The sequence below is a fragment of the Balearica regulorum genome, chromosome 1, assembly GCF_011004875.1.
Source record: "Balearica regulorum gibbericeps isolate bBalReg1 chromosome 1, bBalReg1.pri, whole genome shotgun sequence".
NCBI classification, from domain to species: Eukaryota; Metazoa; Chordata; class Aves; order Gruiformes; family Gruidae; genus Balearica; species Balearica regulorum.
Genome location: NC_046184.1, coordinates 57,433,175 through 57,457,409, shown reverse-complemented (window position 1 = coordinate 57,457,409; position 24,235 = coordinate 57,433,175). Strand labels below are relative to the sequence as shown.

The 24,235-nt window shown below is 46.1% G+C and overlaps 2 protein-coding genes across 4 annotated transcripts in view; one reads left to right on the top strand and one right to left on the bottom strand.

The window, feature by feature from the left end:
- Positions 1–18,163, top strand: part of EIF3L (eukaryotic translation initiation factor 3 subunit L) — a 167,478-nt gene extending 149,315 nt beyond the window's left edge. The window contains exon 14 of the mRNA XM_075752784.1: positions 18,154–18,163. The gene's annotated coding sequence lies outside the window, so the exon portion shown is untranslated. The remainder of the gene's footprint in view (positions 1–18,153) is intronic.
- The window catches only part of TMEM184B (transmembrane protein 184B), a 31,264-nt gene extending 8,575 nt beyond the window's left edge, over positions 1–22,689 (bottom strand). For 2 of the 3 annotated variants that reach the window (XM_075752796.1, XM_075752805.1), the window contains exons 1-5: positions 22,457–22,689; positions 9,155–9,415; positions 6,525–6,690; positions 2,429–2,519; positions 1,811–1,886 (exon numbers count right to left, since the gene is read on the bottom strand). In XM_075752796.1, the coding sequence (XP_075608911.1) occupies positions 1,811–1,886; positions 2,429–2,519; positions 6,525–6,690; positions 9,155–9,355 (534 nt within the window). In that variant the 5' untranslated portion in view covers positions 9,356–9,415; positions 22,457–22,689. Of the gene's footprint in view, positions 1–1,810; positions 1,887–2,428; positions 2,520–6,524; positions 6,691–9,154; positions 9,416–18,210; positions 18,313–22,456 lie in introns of those variants that run through there. The other variant, XM_075752814.1, reaches the window with a different exon arrangement.
- Between the last annotated feature and the right edge of the window lie 1,546 nt (positions 22,690–24,235).

Sequence of the window (24,235 nt, the reverse complement as noted above, 5' to 3'; positions counted from 1 at the left end):
GAGAACAGCCTGGGGTAGGGGTGAAGATGAAAAGAAGGAACGGTTATAACATGCAGATTCCTTCAGGATGAAAGGGGCTGGAAAGAGCAGAAAACGGACAGGTGGCAGTGGGAGGCAACAGGAGTGCTGGAGACGCTGAGAGCCGGGATAAATTGGGCAAGGTGCTCTTCCAGCACATTCCTCTTCCTGATCACCACGATGGTGGATACTGCACAGATCAGCACTGTTGCCCTTTTGCACCAACCCACCCAGGAATTAGCCTTGAGAGGTCTTCCTCAGCAATCCTAGAAGTACTAGAAAGTGAATCTTGGTGCCAAAGATTTCTCACCAAGGCAACATTTAAGCTTGAGCCAAGAAGGACAGAAGTACTTAAGCATCCCTTTGCAAGACACCTCCCTCATAGTTTCCACAGCAGAGTTAGCAGTTTGCAAAGGACAGGCCTGACTAGAAGAATTGCTGCCAGATAGCAGCAAAGCAAAAGCAAAATACCCACCTAAGCCTGAGTTACCAAGTAAGCTGAGGATTTGTGGAAGCAGGCAGAATCCCCCACCATATAAGTGCTTCTAGTCTTCAATTGTTGTGGGGGGAAAAAAAAAAAAAATCCAAACACAGCCAGGTGCAACCCAAGTGGACATAACTGCCAGAGGCTGCAGGACATCGAGAAACAAGAGGTCTAAGTGAAATTATTTCTCCAGCACTCATTCACCTTGATGGGTGTTACGTTTGCTTATGATGCATTTAAAAGGTAAAAGTTAACATTAGGAGCAAAAAGAATAGATAACACATCGGATCAAACATGGGGTGTATAAATGAAGCCCAAGAGAAACAGGTGAAGCAGCACAGTGGGAGCAGCTTAGAAAATAAAGTATCAGGGAAGAAAACAGGAAAGCCATGAGGAAAGAATATGAGACAGAGAGAAACAGAACAGAGAAAAGAAATATGTGATCCTTTGAAAAAGGCCAATCATGCTGCAGAGATTAACATTGGATATTACTATGAGGCTGCATTGTACCTTTGATGTTCTTGCATATTGTTCAAACACAGAAGATGGGGCATGATGTGGAGGAGAAGCCATGGACAGATATCTAGACCCGGTGACCAGAATTACAGTGACCTGAGGCCTTTCAGAGAACCAGACCTGCTTCACACTGTCTCCAGAGAAACTTCATGTGTTCATTTCAGCAAGTGAGCAAAGCCTTGAAACCCACCTGCTGTTTCATGACAGCCAGAGGTGACTGACCTGGGCTGAGCAGACGAGGGCTGTATCAAAGTTTAGATCTCCCCCATGCCCTCCCCCTCGACATACCCAATTCAGCACAGACACACACAATGAGCAATACTCTGTTCCTCCTACAAAGCGTTGTGTCATGCTTAACCTCCACCCCCTCCTCAACTCCAAACCACAACAGCAGCACTGGGAATTCAGGAGGCTGTTACACAACTGTGGGGTGTCTGCAACACAACACAGCCATCAATTTCTTAAAGTTGGGACCTCTGCAATCCAGAAAGGAAAGAGGAAATCAGAATTTCTTCTCAGGGCTAACATCAGATCCAGGAGATAAATTTGGTCTTTTGCTAAGGCCTTCCTGATGCGGGGTTGAGTAGAAAATGTTATGATCATTCAAAACAAGCAAACCAACCAACTCTGAAACACCTCCTCTTTTCAGCAGTCTGCAGGCCTCTCAAAATGATATTATAAATCCCCTCAAAAGGAGTGCTCATCTCAGCTGTTCAGCAGCAAAAGGCACCATTACCACCCACACGTGCTTCATTCATTTCTAGAGGATGGCACAGTTCCTCCAGCCCATACCTGTTTGCAGAACCTCAGGAATCCAATCGAGTAGGTCTTTCCCCACAGGCAGCAAGTCCCATATACACAGCTGGACCTGAAAGAGCCAGCACAAGATGACAGGGTTCAGAAGCAAGATTTGGGCTAGAGTGCAAGATTCCTACCCTCTTTGTCTACCTCTCTGTAGCAAAGTTGCAGAACTGATGCTTTCTCCAACCATGATTACAGTTACAGCCACACCCTCTTTCAGAGACTTGTTTAAAACAACACACTCCACACTCCAATTGTTTTTGGTTGGTTTTTTTTCCCAACTGAGTAGCATGGGGAGAAACACAGATCCTAGAGGAAGCACACACAAGCAACTGAAGATAGAAAAGATTTAAAGGAGAAGGGAATAAGAAAAGAAACAAAGGAGTAAGCAGGTGTCCAGAAAAGCAGTGAATCAGCACAGCTGGCCTACGAGGATGCGATCAGCCTGATCTGTCTCAGAGCAGGGTATTGGTAAATCATCACCATCCGTGCTGCCCAGTCCCAGTAGACATTTGCAACCTGACACAGTTTTTTGAGGCAGGAAGAAAGGCATGGTAGATGGGCACAGAAGGAGGAGAGCGTCATGCTGTAAGCACAATAAATACTCACTCAATTGTTTTCCCTCTGATCTCAGACATGATGGAGCTCTCTCCTCCCAAGTACTCATAGCAGAGGCTGAGAAAGTTGTATATTACAAAGGCTGCAAAGACATCAGAGTAAAATGACAACCAACTTCAAAACAGGTGCAAAGACCAAGAGTACAGGCAACAGACCAAACATTAGCAGGGACTGCTTATGCAGCATCTTTCCCTTCAAAGCACTCCAGATTATTTTCACTGTATTTATCATCCTACCTCAGCACTCACAAGACCATCTGAACTGGAGTTTGGCCAAGGTCCCAGGCCAGTTCCATGACTCATGCCAAAAGGGTCACAGGACCATTTAAAACTGTGGTCAGTCTCTGTTTTACTTGGCATCTGTAAGATGCCAGTCTTTACAGGGTTTCTGTGCATTATTCCAGGACATTACACTGGTACTAAATAATTTGGAAAAGTTATCTCTGATCCATCCACCATATCTTATCTCCTGTATTTAACCTTTTAGGTGATGAACCCAGTTTCTTTCTCTGAGGTAACCAGACTATAAAATATGAGCTGGAGAAACAGAGGGTTTTACCAGTCAGTGAAACACTATGCACATGTCTGCTGGAGATTTTTGAAAAACAGGCTCTGTGCTTCATTTCTTCAGAAAGCTGAAATTTCTTGCATACTAAATAGCCACTCCTTGGGCCACCTCTTTTCTGCCTTCCAGCAATGTGGTACAGATGAGGAAGAGCCTTCTCAGACTGACCACTAATACTCTACCGCATTTCAATTCTCCTCAAGGCTCAGTTTTGCTGATACACACAAGCTGAGGTGAAGACACTGTGGGGAAGGCTCTCATCATAACTACAGACATGTTTCCTTTTCACGGGTTCCAAACCCACTTAATTGTGCATGCAGTAAGGCTGTACATGCCCTGCCTGCCACTCTCTTGACTTGTAATCACTGTTGGACCCTCCCCACAGTTGTGAGATTTTACAAGGACTGTATTCCTATGTTTGCCATACAGCCTTGGGGGCAAAGTGACAGACCAGGTGACCCTTCTTTCAACATTATTTTCTATCATATCTGTACCTGGACATTCCCTGGAATGTCAACTACCCAAATCTTGGTTTTGGCCCCCAGCACTGACATAATACACAGAGAAAATAACTTGGGACGGAAACAGAAGTCTCAAGGAACTTTGAAATAAGAACAAAAGCATAATAATGTACAGCGCTAAGAAGATGACCTCACCAAGCAGCCAGTTATTAGACCTGAGGTCAATTTTCCCACGTGGATGGACTTTCAAAGTCAGAGACAGACATCAACTCTAATTCTTCTGCAAGTATCCAAACTACACCCTGGAAAAAGAGGTACTCAACCCTACTCAAAATGCTCGTAGTCTCAAAAGATTATATTTTATGGCTTGTAGACGTGCCTAGCTGGCAAGAATGCTACAGCACATAAAAGCCAGTGGTATACCTGCTTCTATGTATGTAATTGGGATATTGTTATTCCATCTGTAATCCTTGTTATTGAACAAACTTAGGTATGTTCACACAGCAATGATTTTGTGAAAGCTTTAATTAGGACAGAAAATATCAACCATGGAAAACTTAAATAACTGTGGAAACCCCTTTTGCCTGCAATTTTCCTGGAACTAAGCTGACAGCTTGCAGCATCCAGAGGAAGAAAAGTTGAGCTTTTCCTATCGTCCTCCAGTGACACCTGCCCTCTGATATGGTCATTACAATACCAGTTGCCCATTCCACAAGCACTAGGGAAGAGATAACATCAGAGGAAGAAAACAAAAACCAAACAAACAAAGGAAGGGAGAAAATCCCCCCAAAAGAAATGAGTGCTAACTATCTGTCCTGGTTTAACCCAGCAGGCAGCTAAAACAACCACACAGCTGTTCACTCACTCCCCCCTCCCAGTGGGATGGGGGAACGAATTGAAAAGAAAAAGGTAAAACTCATGGGTTGAGATAAAGACAGTTTAATATGACAGAAAAGGAAGAGAATAATAATGATAAAAGAATATACAAAAAAAAGTGATGCACAGCAGAATTGCTCACCACCCACAGCCAATGTTGAGCTAGTTCCTGAGCTGCGCCGCCTCCTGGCCCACCTGCCAGTTATTTACTGAGCATGATGTCATATGGTATGGAATATCCCTTTGGCCAGTCTGGGTCAGCTGTCCTGGCTGTGCCCCCTCCCAGCTTCTTGGGCATCCCCTGCCTTCTCATTGGCAGGGTGGTAGGAGAAACTGAAAAGTCCTTGACTGCTTGGGAACAACTAAAACATCAGTGTGCTATCAACATTCTTCTCATCCTAAATCCAAAACACAGCACTATACCAGCTGCTAGGAAGAAAATTAACTCTGTCCCAGCTGAAACCAGGACACTATCAAAGCTGACCACACCAGCAAAAAAACTTTTCTTCCATTCCTGATCCACATTCATCAGATGGTGCTCATGATATCAACGTAACAAAAAAAATCTACTTTTGTCAGTGTTACTGACACCCAGGTTTGTACAGAAGCAGAGTCACTTGAAAGAGCAACACCAAAATACGTTCATCCTAAGGCATACTACGAAGCCCATAAATGGTCCACGACAGCCCATAAATGGCTCAAGACAGCTTTCAAAATGTATTAACAGGGTCTTCTCCCCCTGTTCCCTAACAGACCTTCCCCCATGTTGCAGCCTAATACCTTCCCAAAAATGAAATTATAAGGTGGATAGCACAGGAAGGCAGAGAACAAAAAGACTGTTTCAAAGCGGTCCCCAGAAAAAGCGAGGGAGAGAACCTGCTTTCACCTCCACCTGTAGCCTTTTCGCACAACCCAACATACTGAGGTGGACTCTGGAGCATGGGCTGCCTCCCGAGCAGATGCTCAGATGTTTGCAAACTTCTTGAGCAAGAAAGGCAGAGGGATACTGGCTGTTGCTAGGAGAGGAGTTTCGCAGAGCAGCAGGCTTCCTGATAGACCTACACACGCATGCAGGGAGGGGAAGGAGGGAACAAAAAAAAAAAAACCCCAGGCCCAAACAAAGACGCCTTCTGAATCACGTGCACGCATTTGCCATCTGCTCCTGCATCCCAGAGCGTTGTCATGGATGAAGGAGGGCCTGCTGGTCCCTTCAGCTGATTAACTTGTTCACATGGCCAGGGGCACCTCTCTGCAATGCAGATCTCACCAAAAACAACTGCACCAGCAAGTTACGATTTAATGAGGGTATGGTGATAAACTGTCCTTAAAAATACACTGCTAGAGTGCAGTTTCTGCTGCTGGATGGGTAGAATGCTCCTTCCTGGATGAGACCAGGAGGGAAGTTTAAATAGCATTTACTGGAGAGTAACTATTTCCCTCACATAAAGTGCTGGTGGTATCATCTGCAGCAGGTGACTGAAAATCTGCAGCAGATAACAAAAATGAAGCAATCAGTAACTTATCCTGAACACAGCACCCTGTCTCCTGCAAGGCTCCAAAGCACTTTACACCTCACCAACACCAGCATGTGGTGGCTGTGCTACCCTGCATGATCACACAAGTGGCCGCAGGATGGGACCACAAGAACATGTCACTAACAAACTGCGCCAGGAAAACAGGACAAAACAAGTGTCTGGCCGCTAAGTAAGTGTTGTTCCAAGAACCGGGAGCTAACCTATACCTCCCTTTACACATCCAGCTAGAATCAGATTTTTGGCTTTACACCTTTCTAAGCAAAGCAAAGGAACCAAGAAAATCATAAGCTTTGTCTCTACAGAACATCGGAGGGAAGGCTCCACACATCTTGTCATGCTCAGAAGCCAGCAAGGGAGAAGCCGGGTTGGACAAGGCTTTGAGCAACCTGACCTAGTGAAAGATGTCCCTGCCCATGGCAGGGGGGGGGGTGGACTAGATGATCTTTAAAGGTCCCTCCCAAACCAAATCATCCTATGACTCAATGATTTTTTTTCAGTCAGTGAGCAAGCCATGGTCAACCAGTCAGGCACACCGTAAAACTTTGTCTCAGTAGGTGACAGATGCTTTCTCCATGTTCCCAACCAGAAGCAAAAGTTCTTTCAGGTCAGAGACTTCCCACCTCCCCCATTTTCTGTCTGACCCCTCCTTACCTTCATAGCAGTCCCGCACTGTGCCAAAGTAAACATAGTACTGGTCATTGGTGAAGAACAGGAGACTGAGCCATGAGTCAAAGGCGTAAATGGGCACAATGAAGAGGATCCGAACAATGTAGCGCTGTTCATTTGGGCAGCTATAGCAGCGAAGATGCATGTAGATCTGAGAGGATGGAGAGGGGAGACACTAGGATCAGCAGTATATGGAGTAGAGAGGAGAGAATGGAACTGGAGAGTCAACTGGGCCAGGAAAAACAAACTCAGTAAATCACCTCTTGATTGCCTCCTGCAGCCTCAAGGTGATAAGCATTAAAAAAAAAAAAATCAGTTATCTTATGGCACCCATACAGCATCTCTTAGTTTGCAGAGAGGGGGAAGAAGGAGGAAAAGGAAGTGGAAGCATTTCTCATCTAGTTTCTTATAGGCAATTGATTTACTGTTATTATCATCACCTTGCCCGTATTCTTTTCTTCCTACCCTTTTCCCCCTGATTATCAATCCCATATTCCTGCTATCCTGTTTTAAGTACCTAAGATTCACAATACTGCAGGCTGCTTTTCACTGAAGAGGGAAGGAGCATGCACTTATGCACAGGCTCATTGTAAACATTCTCATACTCTTGGCTGTTTTGGATGCTTTCGAGACTTGCACCTGAAACAACCTAAGAGAGTTCTTCACAGCACTGCCAAGAGCTGAGAAGCCACAGCCCATCTGCTCAAAAAGAGCCATTTTGCACATCAGTGACAGCACGGCCACAAAGTGTCTGCCATCAAGCGAGCACCAAGCTTATGCACTGTGCTCAAAGGAACGAGGCAGCCACACTGCTTGTTTGGTCTGACTGTCTGCACACATGCCAATCCCCCTAAGTCACTGGCTGAGGGGACTGCAACGTCCCCACCCTACCCACTCCCACTGCTCAGTTTGTTAGCTGTCATTAAATCCCACACCTAAGATGCTTTTTCACAGAATACCCACCTCCTGGGAAAGGTATTGACCACAAGCATACCCTGAAGATGACCACCACTCCTGTAATGGCCAGAGCTTTGGCAGGAGTTGCAGGTACGCTCTGTTGGCCATGAAGCCAGCAGAGGGCATGTTCTCTGAAGGCAAGGCCTCTGTATGGCAACCCTCACCAAGCTGCTGCCCCGACTGCTGGGATTAATAACAGCTAGTTTATTACATACATGCCTCGTGACTGACCGATTTTGCTGCCCAAAGAGGCACAGGTTGCTTCACCATGCATTTGGGAGTGCTGTGAAGTTTCTCCAAGGTCTAACAAAGCATACACTGATGGTCTCGCTTTTCCCTTGTAAGGGAGAAGGGGTTTTCTCTCCCCAGCTGTCTGTTGCTCTTCTCTCACTGCCTCTTGGCCAGATCTGGGCAAAATCGACTGAAGGGCTCAAAATACTTCTGTTTCCTCTCCCTGTCCCACAAGGAGGTCACAAAAGCCTCATTTCCTGAGGAGAACAGGTTGAAAATAAACTAAAAAACCTTAGGGATATTTTTTCCTTGTGACAATCCCAGTGACACACCTCACCCAGCACAGGGACAGCTGACACTGGAGTTCAGATGTCTCTAAGCTTTGCCCTTGGGATGTCACAAGAGCCCTGCGATCCACGCGCCTACAAGCACAGAACTGCTGCCTTGTAACAGGACAACAGCACATTTCAATCAACAGTGTCTCTCTGGCGCTGACCTCCATTGCTTTCTTCAGAGAAGGGCATTAATGCCTAACTGTGCAATGCTATACTGCAGAGGAAAGATTTCTTCCTACCCTCAGTAGGCAATCAATTTGTGCTCTGAAACAGGAGGATCCATAGTACTTGTAATTGTTACCCAAGCTGGTGAAACTGCAGGTATTACTCTTATTCATCGGTGACTAATCCATTTTTGAACTTCACTAGCCTCTGTATTCCATCAATAGGCTGTAGTTTTCTAGATCCTAGTCATCACTCTGGAATCTACGGACCAACAGGTACAAAACACAGGTTGATAAATAACAGGGTTTGCGTTTCCCCACTGTTTTTTTAGTTCACATGACAACCGCATGAAAGAGGTACAGAACAGGATGCAGGGTTTGACTTGTTCTGGCTCCCAGGACACCTGCCCCAGAAAGAGGGGAGGGGAGAAAAATTAAAATAAAACATTTCCTGCTACTCCTTTCCGCAGCAGAGTTCAGCCTGTGGAATCCACTGGCACAGGAGATCAAAGGAGGTATGTCAAACAACAGATGACCACGATCATTTAGCTAACAGCTGACACAATAACAAAATGGCTAGATTCAGCTACAAGACCTGGGAAAGGATGGCTTGAGATAACACACCTTTCTGCAAACACTCGAGATGGCCAAATGTTTTACACCTGCTAGTTTTAAAGAGTTTGGTTCTTCTTCATTCACATTATGGAAATGGTCTGAACCTGGGCAGAAGAGGCCTTCATATAGAAGTTGCCACCTTCATCAGCACAGATAACATATTAGACCCCAAATAAGAGGTCCTGGTACCACTCCAGAGCCTGCAACCCTCCATCACACAGTTGTATATGGCAGAGATATGCCAGGGAATCATACATATTCCTCCATGTGGGGGAAAGAAAAAGGATGAGAAGTATGAGTGACAGGGTTTTACCTGATGGCAGGTGATGAGCAAAGCTGTCCATACAAAGAAACCTGAGATGGCCTGAGCAGCGGTGGTCATGAGGAATATTGGCTGCTCCACAGCTGTGGGGCTGCCATCCTCCGGCATCCAGGAGAAGTTGGGAGCCACAGCTGGAGTGGTGGCACTTGACCCCAATCTGGGGGCTGCAGTGACATCAGTCATCACTATCATGGTGCCTTTTGGTGTGATGTGCCAGTTGGGATTGCTAAATAGCCACCCACGAGCCAAGATCTGTTAAGGGAGAGAACCAAAAAGCAATTGAATCCAACTGAAAGGACTCAGGAGCATAACAGTAACAGTACTTTGCATCTCTCACATGCCTTTCACCAGGCTGCTCACATGCTTTACAAACAGGACCTGGGTAAGTCTGCCGCTGCCAGCCCTCCTGACACAACAAATCATGTGGTACCCAGGAACCTCTCCACCATTCACAACACAGCCTCCCCAAGATCATGAAACACTGCTACCACCATTCTCACCATCCTTCTGCAACAAAAATATTTAAGAACAAGATGAACACAGCATTCACCTGAGATCAGAAGTAAGTATCTAAAATGCCATACTGGGAGATGACAGGCACACCTAAGTTAACAGCTCTACTTTCCACGAAAGCACTGGCTTATTCCGCTGTGTCCTGAAAAGCCAGAGTCTTAGTCTTACAGTTTCATGTGGAAGGCAGCAGAACAAGCAGCAGCAGGCAATGAGAACATGCACCACAAAGTGTCAGTGCACAGCAAGGGAGAAAGAACATCCTTATTCCTTCAGTGAGCAATCCCCACCTCTTCTACTGCCATTCTGAAAACCACACTCAGTTCAAAGCACCTTCATTGGAAGGATATGCGCTGAAAGCTCTCCCCACTAGAAAGAAGAGCACAAATGTGATGCTTTTACCAAACATCGTATGGCATGGTACACTTAGCGAGCCTGTCATTAATTCTACTAACTTAGCACTGTTTTCTACATGACATGAATTTAACCTGATTGGCTTTTAAAAGCCAGTTGATCCATGAAAACACACCCAGAACACAAGGATATGCAAGATTTCAAAGCAGCATGATCCACAGTCATTTTCTGGATGAAAAGCTCTTTTCTTTCTATGGAATAAATTTTTGAAGGTCTACGATCTAAAGGAGCTATTATTTTCAATTTGGTTGTAATCAGGCTCTAATGTGACCCCGGGATCGGAGGAAGATAATCCACTTAAACTATGATCACAAGCAGGCAGCCATTGGTTCTATCCACCAGAAGAGCTGCTTCTGATGCAGTTGTAGCAAAGACGTGGTTATCAAGGGGAAAGGCATTATATTGCCTCCTCCTGATAACCTCCTAATAGTTTTTGGGATGGCCTTTCTGTAAAAGTGCAAGATGTAGCTCTTACACAGGCCTTTCAGATCAGCAGGTGGAAAGGGCTTTAGAAAGGCCAACCATTGCCACAGTTTACAGCTGCAGCAGGGAAGGACACGTCTGTCATTTACTGACAGGTCACAGCACAACACAAAAGAGAACATAGATCCACAGATGAATGGCTCTAGCCTTGCTTCACCTGAAGCCACAGCACAAATCGGGGAACAGGCACCCAGTAAAAGCAGAGGGCCAGGAGTAAATCATTTCCATATGCACACTAAGGTGTGCAAATGGCCCCTCTACTACATGCTTTTCCAAAACATGCACTTGCACTATCAATGCACATCCCTCTGATGTTACTTATGCCACATTCTACCTCATTTCTGCTTGCTTGTATAGGAGGAAGAGAACAAATACAAATCCTCGGAAATATCCAGATTTGTTTAAGCCGGTATTATCTTACTATAGAGGGAGCCGCACAACTTTATGGTTTAATTTACAAAATAATCATCAAACTTGGCTTTTCTTAATTTTTTCCAGTCATTCTTTTCCCAAAATATCCCTGCTCTGAGTTACAGCTTTCCATAACTGCACGTACTGAAGGGTAATTCCTTTCTAGTCCTGATCAGCACAGGAAATATAACTGTTATGTTTTGAGTTTCAAAGCATACACACATTATCTATACTAGATCTAAAAATTTGGAGAGATGAAGGCTGGACAGAGATGTCACAAGGTAGCAATTGCTTTGAGAAGAAAGGGATTTCTACCCAAGTGACTTCTGAAGCGACTGCATGCTTACAGTGCTGAGAGCGCTTCCACTAAGCTCACAAAGGGCACATCTAAAATGAAATCAGAGCAGATGCACCTGTGGTTAACCTAGCTCTAAATAAAATCCGGCCAGCTGCGATCCTGCACATCCCAGTACACTTTGGAAGCTATGCAAGAGAGGAAGCTGCTAAGCTCTTCCTAAAGTTCATGGGGTAAAGGATCTCTACTGCAGACCACCAGTGACAGGACCTGGAGCACCATGCTCCAGCTAATCAAACTGCACCAACAGAACAGACCCAAATGTAATGCCAGTAACATCAGCAGAACTGAAGATCTGAAAGGGAATTCCTCTGCTTCTCTGCACTCATTTTAAAAGAGGCTGAAACGGCAAAGAGTAATCAACAAGCATTTGACATGTCAAGGGTTACATATTCAGAAGGAAGGACACTTACAAGTTCAAGTAGTATATGTAACCTTAACACTGCCCCCTTGTGATTATACATCAACTGTCATTAATTACATGATTATGTATCATTCTTCACCTAATCCCCTTTAATTCACACAGTCATTGAAACTAATAGCTCTTTCCAGCACTGTGTTCTGAGAGAAAATACATAAACTTTCTTAACCAAGGCTTCACTTCTCTTCTCCTACCCCAATCCACCTCACCCATGAGCACCCCCCTGTTCCTCAGAGTTGCCCCTGAAGACAACTTCTTAATTGATTTATACTTTTTATTGGTTGTAAGCATCAGCTCGCAGTTCATTCTCCTTGCTAGTGAAACACAAAGGAACACTGTACTCCCAAATCTGCAAAATTAACATATACCTTCCAAATCATCCCTTCTAATCTCCTAAGTCCCATACACCATTGCTAGTGACAGGTATAAGCAGTGCACAAAGCTGTTATGAAAGACTACCGTATGCAAGAAGCCGAAACCGTACGAGCAATTCTGTATTACATTTAAGAAACAGTTAATAGCACAGATGACTAGAGCCTTAAGGAGATGAGTGGATTTCAGCTCGTTCACTACCACCAGCTCAGAGTCTGCTAGCTCCTCTTTTGCCTTGTTAGAAAGAGCAACATAAGGGCAGGCTACGGCAACTGTCTTAATAGGCCTTGTTTCTGAGATGCCTCTTCCCCACCGTGCAACAGGACATAAGACCAGCACAGGCTTCCAGCAAAGGTGGTGCCTGGGAACACATCACAGCAAACACACTGCCTTGACAAGCTACAGATCCGCCACCCTGGTGTAAGCAGCTTCCCTCTTACCTGGCACAGTGAATGTGTCTTCATACTTGTTTCTTGGACACCTACCTCCATCACAGCCCATGTCAGTACCACAATACACCTTCCTGCTTCCTCTCATGCCCAGGGAAGAAGGTGCTTTCCAACAGCCACAAACCTGTTTCATATTCACCTTGATTTTCTCCATTCTCCCACTTTGCTACTCTAGCTGTGCAACAACCTGACAACAGTTAGGCTGCTGGATGTGATCTCTCTTCCGTGTGCTCCTCCCAATTGGCTGTATTTCTCTGTTGTTTCTTGTGCATTTTAAGCTCCTTGGGACAACTATCTGTTTGTTTTCCGCCTGTACAGTTCCCAGCACTGCAAGGTACCAAACCATGAGGAAGGCACTTGACATTACCATATCGCAAATTAGGGGCATTTAGAAACCTGAATTACCAATGCAATACAAACCAGACTAACCCAACACATAATAAATTTTGAAGAGTTCTTCACTCTTCTGCCATATCCTGTTTTCTCTGCCCATCTCTTTCACCTCCACCTCATTGCTTCCATTTCAAGGGAGAGTAAAGTTACTTGCACACTTATTCTCCCTCTCTGGAGGGCTCGCCTAAATATATCAAAGGAAAATATTTCAACACTTCTAGATTTCACTCTTGAAGCTTTCCCTATCTCCAACTGACTATCTTGCTCCCCCCGGAGGTAACCTGCAATATAGCATGTCCCAAGCAGGACCAGGAGAACATATAACCAGGAAAACCACCAAACTTTGGAAACATGCACGCAGGAAAATACATCTGGGTAAACACACAGGGCTTTTGGATGGAGGCTTAGGTGTATTTCAGGATGGCCACAGGAAACTTGGATCTGATGGTACAATTCCTGTATGTGGGCTACATGAGCTTCAGGCACTCCTTAGGTCTGCACCCAACAACCCCAAACATGGAAGGCAGAGATAACACCCCCATCCCCAACAAGCTGTTAGGTGTTCCTACCCAGATGCCATTACAAGTTACACACATTAGAGCGAGACAGGACCTTGTACTGCTAGGGCATTAGCTTAAACACCAACCTAGTGCCAACTTAAACTTATCTAACAGATTTTCTGAAAGCACTTTAGGAGTATTAGGGTCTGCTCTCAATGCAAGGAGGAAAAAAGAAATAAAGCAAAGCATGTGCTATTTATGTCAAGATAACAATCCTGATAAAAACCTAGAGACGCAAAACGCCGTTACTGTGATTCTATGATAAGGAAGGGGCTCCAACCCACGTGGGAACCAGTTCCATTACAGACACCACACCAGTGTAAAGCTACTGGGGATGTGTCTGCGGGGCCTGCGTCCACAGAAAAACAGCAGCGCAGTAATTCTCGATCAGGAGCAGATTGCCCATCCTGTATCTTTTGGAAACAGAGGCCTTCTGTCTCTAACATTAACATGGCAGCTTCTTCCACTGAAAATAAACTCAGAGCATAAACAGAAGGGATGTGGCACAAGTGAAAACAAAAAACTTCATTTTTGGCTTGCGTAAAAGCATGGAAAATGTTACCACCGAAGAGGAGCTATTTCTACATAAACATAAATACGTAACCCCAAGCAACAAAAGCAATGTAAGAGGAGGGAAGAAACATTCAAGCTTGGTCCTTCAGTTCCTAGGGGTACTTCTGAACATATATTCAAATAACAGAGCCTAGTAAAGGGGGAGCAGGCTGCCTGCTCTGAGCAAGACCTGCTCCGTTGTGCTGCTGGTGACAGCATGCTCGCTTTGCCCTGATGTCGGTAGGAAAGGAACCCCAAAATGACATGACTCTGAAGCCGTTCTCTGCCATCTGCAAACACAATTTGTGGTTTTAAAATAGATCATCTCCTCCGAGGCTAAAAGTATTTCATTTCTAAACTGCTGAGAGAGCAAAGAATGATACACAAAGTTATCCCATGAAAGAGTCTTAACAGCTAAGCCTCCTTCTGCTGTACAAGATACGATCCAACAAAACATGCATGACCTGGCTGCGAGGTTCTCCTGCAAAGCTACAAGGCAAGAAATTGCGCCACCTTAAAACCTACACCACACTTACTGTAGTTTCAAATATCCACCATGCTCAATTTTGTCTCTGTTAAGATACCACAAAACCATGTTCCACTCCCCTCTTAACTTCTTATTCCTCCAAGATTTTCTCTATTAAATTATCCTTAGTCTGAACCCAAAAAGAACAATGCAGAACTGCCATGTGGTAGGTGATTTAAAGTCTGAATTTTCTGCACCTACTAGGACACAAACCAGAGCTTTACATTAATAAAAGCAGGAGCTTCATGGTTTTCAGAATGCCCCTTAGACTTACAAGGTGTACAAGAATACATGACAAAATGGTTCAAGGTTTATTTTAGATTATTTTAATTATAAGAATACCTAGAATTGCCAACTGGGATCAGCTCTTTCCATTGTGCTAGGTATATATTGCAAATTCATAATTGATTTAAGATCTTTTCAACCCCCCAAAGGCGTGGCATCATCAGCTGATCTGGCAAAAAAATAGGAAATGGAGGAGGAAGAGAGTCAGGACAAAGTAACGTGACATGATACAGTAACAGAGCCACTGGTATAGTTAAAATCTGCGATAGCGATAAAAAAAAAAATCAAATGCTTTTAAATTTATTACTTCTTAAATTGCCTTTGCTCTCTGGGGTGGCATCTAGTTTAGTTAGGTATACGAGACATGAAAAGGTCCCAACAGTGCATTTTTAAGCTCTCCAGTAGCATTCCCGAAACAAGCTGTCAGTTAAGTATGGGACCCGGCACGCAATTTCTACTAGTGCAACTTATTTACATTTTATTATTCATGCTGGGCAAAGCTTTCTTAATCTCAAGTCAGTGAAAGTAACCCCACAGCACGTACTTCATACACGTGCACCCATACGTAACTCCAAACACGCATGAGCAATAACGCCCTCAGCCAGAAGACTGGCACTTGACAAGATTTGCAAAAACATGCAGCGATCGAATCTACAGTTGCTGCGCTTATCAGCTTAATGCACAACTACTCTCTCTGCACAACAACTGCAGATGCAAACGCAGTTCTTCGCCACGTTATTTCTCCAGAGGTGTAAGCAGTCTGAATGCTGAAGAGGTTTTGCCTGGTCACAATTTTCAAAACGGCTGTCAGTGCAGTCAGTGAAACAAGAGAAAAGTGTCACTGGGACATAAAACAAGTAGTGGCAGCACGAGTGGAGCAGGAAGACCATTAGCCTCAGAAGCAGAAGGCAGAGGAGTCAGGCACCTAGGAGGACCAAACCACAGGGCAAGGCACACACCCACTAAGCCATATTTAAGAGATGATCCGACGCCTACGTACACAGAAGAGCACACCATACACACAAACAATTTAACCTTCAACAAGGCCATGCATTCTCGTTTTAAGGAAATTAAACTCCGAGAATACCACAAAAATCTTCTCCACTTCCCACTTACACAGCCCCCCATCCATTTTGCTAATCCATACACAGTCATCCAAAGAGAGAGCAGCTTCCCCTTCCCATGCACCCATTTAAAAACTCGGAATCAACAATAAAACCCTTTTACCCTGAACCGTGCACTCTTCTTTCCAGATTCTTTTTCTGCTCTATTAATTTCTGTTGTCTCGCTGTACTCACACAGCCCTCCTCCCCCCATCCTCCTCCTTTTTTTTTTTTTTTTTTTTTTGTGTGTGTGGACTGACCCACACTGTGATAGGTCAACATCCAACATCCAGTCCCTTTTTTGGAAGGGGACCGGAAAAAGAGAGAAAGAGGGAGGGAAAGGAGGAGAAGGGATGTTCCCCACCTTCCAACCTCTCCTTTGAGAGCAGGATCAAGCACACTTGGGCCATGCGCTGCGTCCCTTTCCCATATTCCCAGCAGTCCCACTCCACACAAACCAGTCAAGCCCTCTGCTCCCAGGAGAGAAACACAGACAGACTGTAAAGATGTTCTGCAACTGGCAGAGGGGAAAGAGATGACGAGAAAAGGGATGTGTTGTAAACATTTGTGTCCGGCATGACAGGAAGTCTGCATTTCATTTTCCAAATTCTCAAGAACAAAGTCAAATCAGAATTTATTCCACCACCACTTGTATTCATCCTTCCCTACCTTCAAGGGCTGAGACAGATGATACAACAGTTTTAAAGTTGCCACATGGTATACAGTTACTCTAAAAAGAATCAGAACTCTACAGCAGGATAGAAAGCCACTGAACTTGTGGTAGTCAGTCACACATGGAGGTCGGGTTTTTTATATCAGAGCATACTTTTCCACACAGACTATAACATACAGAATCTATCAGATCAGATCCATACTTAAATTTAGCAAGCAAACGTGCTGGAAGAAGCCAGACATCTTATCACAAGCCTAGGCAACTGTGCAGCAATGCACATGAGGGAGATGGCACATCTAACTTCCCTAGAAATCATTCTCTGATGCAAATATGTAGCAGTGACGAGCATTACAGAAGTAAAACCAGCAATTCTCAACAAAGCACCCAAAGCCACTCACTATGGAGCCATTCTGTTATTGCTAAAATAACATCTGAACTGTTTATTTTTGTTTGTGGGTTGTTGTTTTGTGGGGTTTTTTTTTTAAACTCTGGACATAAGACACATACATCCTCCTGTTAATTCCCCAAAATCACTGACTCCTAATTTCATTGCTCCCTCCACACTTGTCTCCTGCCCTGCTACTCTGTCGAGAAAAATAAAAATCCTACAGATACAGACTTCTAAAAGCAAAATTAGGAGCTCTGCATTCCTGGACACCTCGGAGAGGAGAGTTCCTCCCCACACAAAAATGCCAAGCCCTAGATAAATCAGGTTTACAGCTTTGCTTGTTAAAGAATGAGCTCAGACACAGCACTTCCCTTACAGAAAAGTTCCCTCTGGAAGTTCACAGGCAGAGAGGAATGCCTGAGGGAGGAAACCATTCTCACCCTTGCTGGCTAAGGCACAGCAAGTAGAGATGGCATCAGAGGGAAAAACCTTGCCCATTATTGTCTTCCAAAGGCTACTTACGCCACAGAGGTGGCTAGAAGCTGCTGCCCTTCCCTGACACAGCACTGAAGGTGACCACAGAGGTTTGCAGAGAAGTTGCCAACACTGTTAGAAGTTGGTGGATGCCAACAGCTACTAAAACACAGTTTGAAGAGATCCTGAAATCCCCCCTCTCTATCCCAGAAGTCAGCAACAGCAATGCATTTTCTCTATACAGAAAGGGGCACACCAAGCGTCCACCTGAGAGGGTATGTGCTTAAAAAAAATTACAAAACTTCAACCCAATTTTTCTGGACACTGTAACATTAAATTACCCCGTTGAAGTTGCCTAAATGGGAATTTATATGAATAACTTCTAGCTTAAAACTCTGCTGTAAAATCAGTGCCATCGCAAAGCCATTGGGACAGGGGAAAAAAAGTCTGAAAGTCAGGAGAGTTTGGAGGAGGAGACAGGTCACTCCCAGCTCCCATGTGACAAGTACTTGCAGATAGCTTTACCCACCACTAACCAGCCTTTCCTAGCAAAACTGGCAACAAGGAGACAAGATGTGATGAGCCATGAAGAGAAATTCATGCTTTCCTAATCTGCCTCAAGTGACTGGCTTGTCCAGGTTCATTTTAAGTAACCTGGACAGAGGCAGAGCTACTTACATTGCTGCTGCCTGCGCTGGATCTGTGCTGGAGATGACCAGGCAACTGCAGGCTCCCAAGCAATCAGCTCAGCAGCCTCCAATAGCATCGATGTCATGTTTCACAGCCTGGGGAGGGAACAACGGGCCAGCAAGGTCAGCTTTTAAAGGTATTATTTCATCTCAAAGTCTTGCTGCTGCTCTAGATAACATGTTGCAGTCATTTTCTTTGCTGAACCAGAGACCTTTTTTTACCTTTTTGCCACAGAGTTGATCGAGGGCCAGAGGTACAATATACCTAGGTAGAGAGGAACCCTTTTGGGCTAGACACAAAAAATTTGAGGCCATGACACATCTCCGTGCTCTTGGTCACTGCCCATTATACAAAGCCCTCAAATAGCTGATCCTTTCAGTATCATCAGACTCCCAGGCACTGTGACTGTAAGATAATAATAACAGTATTCCCATCCTTTCAATACAAACTTGACCATGGGGAGACAAATATCCAGGTATTCTATGAGTTAAAGGACATTCAATGCTGCAGGTAGAGCATGTAAGTTATTTCCTCTTCAGGTTTCCTGTAAATTATGCCCCTCCAGGGGGTATAAAGACCTAGTCACACCCAGATACAGCACAGTTCCTTGCCTATACACTGCATTTTCTGTGGACACAGCTTGCTCTGTTGCCTTCCCAGACATGTTAGTTACACCATCACAAACAAAAACCCCATTGAGGTTGAGCTGATTTTTAAAGACTAGAGAGAACCTGGCTATAAGCAAGTACTCCAGTTTCCTGCCTCTTCATAGGAAGAAGAGGACTCTGAGGCTGAAGACTCCTGGAGAGTACCTGCAGCTCACTGCTTTAGCTGGCAGAATTTCACCTCCAAAACCTTCCTGGGGAACCGCTGCTCTGAAAACATGTCCAGTTGCTCTCTCCCAAAGTAGTCCCGGGGAGGGGGGGGGAGAAAAAAATACCAAAGACCTTTTCATAAGGGTGTTTCCAGTGCAAGTCCTATCATTTTTTACAGTTGTTTTAACTAAGTGTTTTAATCCATCTTATCACAGTGTCAAACCGCTTTCAGAGTCCCAAGTGTTCTGTTAGGGTGTAATGTCTTGGCAGGAAACGGCTCTTCCACCACAAGAAAGCAAACCCCAAAGAGTTTGGGAAGAAGCAAAAACAGCACACAACACATACACTGCTTCAAGCAAACAGACGGGCAAGCCAGCACACAAAACCCAAACACAACACTATTCTCTACAACACCTCAATTTTCCAGTGCCTCGGCGAGTGCAATCAATCACAAGCTCTAAAGCAGAGAAAAGCTTCTGCCCCCAGCCCTGGCTGTTCAGTAACACACAGCAGCTTTGTTATGCGGATAGCTAGCAGCGTGTACTAGGAAAGCTCTACTGTGCAAAGGTTAAGCGCAAATTCTCTCTAAGTCTGTACTATTCCCTTGAGTCCACAGACCGCCCAACCGGTACATTCACTGCTACTTTATAACCTTGTTTTCCTCAATTTTTTACCCTGTGAAAACTAGTCACGGCAGTGGCCCTTCAGAATCAACAAGTCTGATTTGCAGCTTTGTATTTTACCTCAACAATCAATACTTTGAACAATGCAACATGGGGCTCCTGAAGCACCTAGGACCAAATAACAAAAATCTCACGAGAAATTCACTGCTCCCACCAGTCATTGCTGCAAGAGCTCAAAGATATCTTTTGAGCTGCTGGAAAATGAAACAGGTACTTCTGCTAGAAGGAACAAGCAAGAGCTCATCTCCATCGTTGCAAACATAAGCCAATTAAACACAGACCCAAAACAGGAGGGGAGCAGGGATGAAGGGTAAGTTCCATCACACGGAAATAAAAAGGTTGTTGTTTTAAGTCAAAACACGATTATTAGATGTTTTGGTTAACTCAGCAGTAGAACTATGCAGACAAAAGGACTCACATTTTTAGGGGTGGGAAAAGATGTTTTAAAAGTTAATTTAATTATGAGTTGGAAAAAAACCTAAACCAACCCACCCTTCCTTTATCCATGAGAAGAAAAGAACCCTAATCCCACAACTGTAAACCGCAAAAGCTCATCTCCCAGCCTGCTACCAGCAAACAGGCAAACAATCTGACCTGGAACAAGGCAGATTTCTAGCTGGATTCTGTCAAATCATTAGAAACCAGCCAGCTCAGTATGCTTTCGTTATGCCAAACCAGCTAGTCACGCTGAACTTTATTTTCTGACCAGCTTGTGCATGTCTAAGAACCTTCCCCTTTTAACTGCCACGTGTCCCAAGCAGACCAACAAATAAAAGTACAAAAGATGCCCAAGTGATTAAGAGACATTCTTCCTCTTGCCCCACATTTCCAAACACAACCCGTTCAGCACTCTGAACTGATTGTGGAAGCCTGAGCAGAATACAAAGAAAACCATCTTCCCACACCACTGAACTGGTTAGAAACACTGACTTCAGTAGCAACGCTTTCTCAATCATTTTACATCTGCTCCAGATGCAGAGGTAGCCACCTGCTGCATACATGCCACTTAAGGTTTACAGCACAACCATAACAACGATGGCATTAAGGACTTAAAAACTGCTCCACTAGACCAGAGCAGATTAGAAGCCCATTTTCTTGGGGACAATGGTGAAAAAAAGCCTGAAGTAGGCCTTTGTGGAATACCTTCGACATAAGAAAAGCTCTCCCTAAAGCCCTATTGTTTAGTACTTAGCAAACATCCTAAAAGTATGAAAGTTTATTTTTTCCAAAAGTACCATACAAATACAAACCTTTAGTATTAGAAACCTGAATAACATGAGCATTTCTAGAGAAATCTCTGGTCCCTTTTAGGAAGGCTGCTAAGCTCTTAGACTCAAGGGTAACTTCCAGCAACACAAACTCAAAGGAACAGGTAACTGTTGTATGAAAAAAAACCAAGTCTTTGCCAGTCAGATGTATGCTTTATTACATTCGCATTGACTGTTGTCTTTTTCTTGCAGGATAGGAAATAGACATTTCTATTCATGCTGTTAGCCTTCGCTCTATTATTGATCAATGCCTTCTATTTTTCTCTTCAACAGAGATAAACAGTCTTCTCTCTAGAGAAGCCTGTCTGTGTCTTCAATAATTACTCCTGTTCAAGTTCCTTATGTAGCAAGAACAGTTTCAAACTTTCTGTAAGCAGGAACCATCTTCAGTATTTCCTCTAGATTTCCCACTCCTCCTCCCACTCTTGACAGCTTCACAGTGTTCAAGGCAGCTTTCATAGAGCTGTCCCTGAAACCACTCCAGTCTCTTTCCTGGATCACAATTCATCAGAACCCAGTCACGCACACATTCTTCCAAAGCCCTCCTTCCGCTACGCATTGCCATTGCCAAGACTGAATTAGCCCTCATGGAGCAATTGAGATTTCAAGCCACCGTGAGCATCCACACGAGACCCGTCATAACTCACCTGTGATACAGGAGCACACAGGCACAGTAACAGCCTCCTCACACACCTAACAGCATCAGCACATGCACATATACGTGGTGTCTGTCAGCCCATCCACCCTGAACCAGAGCAAACACAAACCTGGTACCCACCACGCTGCTGGGGTCTACTGTGCTGCCAGCCTGCCTGGGGCCAAACTCGCCCTTGCAGACAGTGACACCCATCCATTGCCACTGAAAAGCGTGACCGCACGGGGAGTGGGGAGGGTGCGGGGGCTGTGCTGGGGCAACGCATGTGTGGGCATGGAGAAGGCATGTGTGGGCATGGAGAAGCTGCGTGGGCTGCAGCAGGGAAATGTTCTGGAGGGGGAGGACATTGTGTGGGCTGCATCGGGGGGGGGGGCGGGATTGTGGGGGCTGCACTAGGAGCTTCTGGGGAGGCGCAGGGGGGGGCGTCTGTATGTATGGAGGCCAAGCGGGGGGAATGTGCGTGGTGGGGGCAGGCTGCGGGGGCCGCGTGCGTGAAGGGGGAATAGCGGGGGTCGCACGGGGGGGGGGGGGGGGCACACCGGAGATCGTGCGCGGGCTGCACCGGGGAATGGGGGGGGGGGGGCGCACGGGGGGAACGTGGAGGCCACGCCAGGGAGCGAGAGGAGGAGAAGGGATTATGGGGGGTGGAGGGAGCGGAGGTCACGACCATGCCGGGCCGATGTGGGGCGTGAGTTTGTGGGAGCCTCACCGAGCTCCCCTGCGCCCCCCCCCTCCCCCGCCAGCGCGGCCCCTCAGGCCCACTCCGCGCGCCCACAACCGCCCCCGCGGCCCCCTGCCCCCGCCACGTCTTACCTCCCAGCGGGCGGGCGGGGCTCGGCTCTGCTCGGCTCGGCCCAGCCCGTTGGGGTGAGGAGGGGAGGGGTCAGGTCAGGTCGGGTCGGGTCGGGCCCTGCCCCGCTGCCCCGCGGGCGGGCGGGCGCCGGCACCGGCGCGGAGGCGCTGAGGGCCTCAGGAGCCCATGGCGACGCCAGGCCCACCCCGGCCCTCCGCGCCTGCGCACGGCACGACACGCCCCGCCCACTCCCCGCGCCGCGAGGGGCGGGGCGGCGGGCGAATAGGGTGACGTAACCGCCCGGCTCTTAAAGGAGCAGCACCGCCGCGAGGGTAGCGAGGGGGCTGAGCTGCTGCCCCAGCCCTGGCTGTGTTTCCCTCAGCTGGGCACCCGGGGATCTCAGTGCCTCAGCAACTCTTTTACCCTCCCCCCCGGCCAGTTAAGGGCAGGAGGGTGCCCCAGGCAGCTTGCCCCCTGTACCTCAGGGCCCTTTACCCAGAAACTTTGAAGGAAAAAAAACCCCACACACAGAGGTGTTGGAAACCAATGCCGTGCGTCTGCTCAAGCCAGAACAATGGATTTTCAATTTAAAAAAAAAAAAAACAACTCCAAAAAATCCACAAACCAAGCCCTAAAAAACCTTTAATACACAAGCAAACTGCTTGCAGCAAGGATTGTGCCAGGAAGATCAGCATCTGCTGAGACTCTCCTTCTTCCTTAGAGGGGCACTTGTCCTCTTCTTCTGAGGCACAGATACCCCCACAGAGCTGCTACCCCCCATCTCCCAAAGCCGCAGTGAGTTTCACTCCTGTCTCACCACAGAGCTCCTACCCGAAACCCATCACCCCCTCCTGAACCCAGCCAGACCAAAGCTCTGCCGCCTCCGCCACACGACTGCGAGGCCACGTGCTGCACGGAGCAAAGGCACCGCGCAGGGATGGGTGCGGTGTTCCACGGAGGCAACGCTCCTCTTCCTCACAGAAAACAAGATTTATAAGGGAAAAAGAGTCCAGTTTCATTTTGATCCCTCAATACCACACACAAAATGGAGGCAGGACCAACATGGGATAGAGGCAACAGGACAGTACCCCCACACCCCTGAACTACCCTCCCCTTCCCTCCTACTCTTCCTCTCTCATCCGAGGAGCTGGAAGGCCCACACAGCAGGCAAATGAAGGAGCAGCTCTTCCTGCTCAGCTGGCAGAGAGCAGGCTTGGAAGGAATTTGCAAAGTCACCAAGACCCAGCATTTATTCCCAGCAGCTGTTCCTAAAAGTCAATTTCAAGAGTTTTACACAGCCTGCAAGAAATAGGCCTCTCATCTGGATAATGCAGGAAAGCCTAACTATAGGAGGAGCAATTTAGAAATAAATCAGTATTAAAATTTAGTAATGTATTGCCAGATACGTCAGGCAACCAAAGGAGAAGCCCAAACAAACCACACCACCGCAGACACCAAAGCAGCAGGTGCCACTTTACAGGGAGTTCAGCACGTTTGCTTCAGGCACAGCACTGCTGCCGGGCGCTCGGGACTGCTGCTCTGACCCCTCTTCCTTCCCCTTCCTCCGTGATTTAAGTCCGAGGATAGAAGAAAGCAAGAAAATACAAAAACCAAGGTCCACCTCTGTCGAATGCAGTGCACGCTCAAAGCCAACAGCATGGAAAGGTCCGATCTCGCTCCTCCTGAAGGCCAGACGCACGAAACACTGGAGGCTCAAATCCAGGAACCGAGAGATCCTGAATCAGATTTCACATAGCTCTCTCGTTGTTCCAAGGCTGCAACTGCAGAGATCAGCTCAG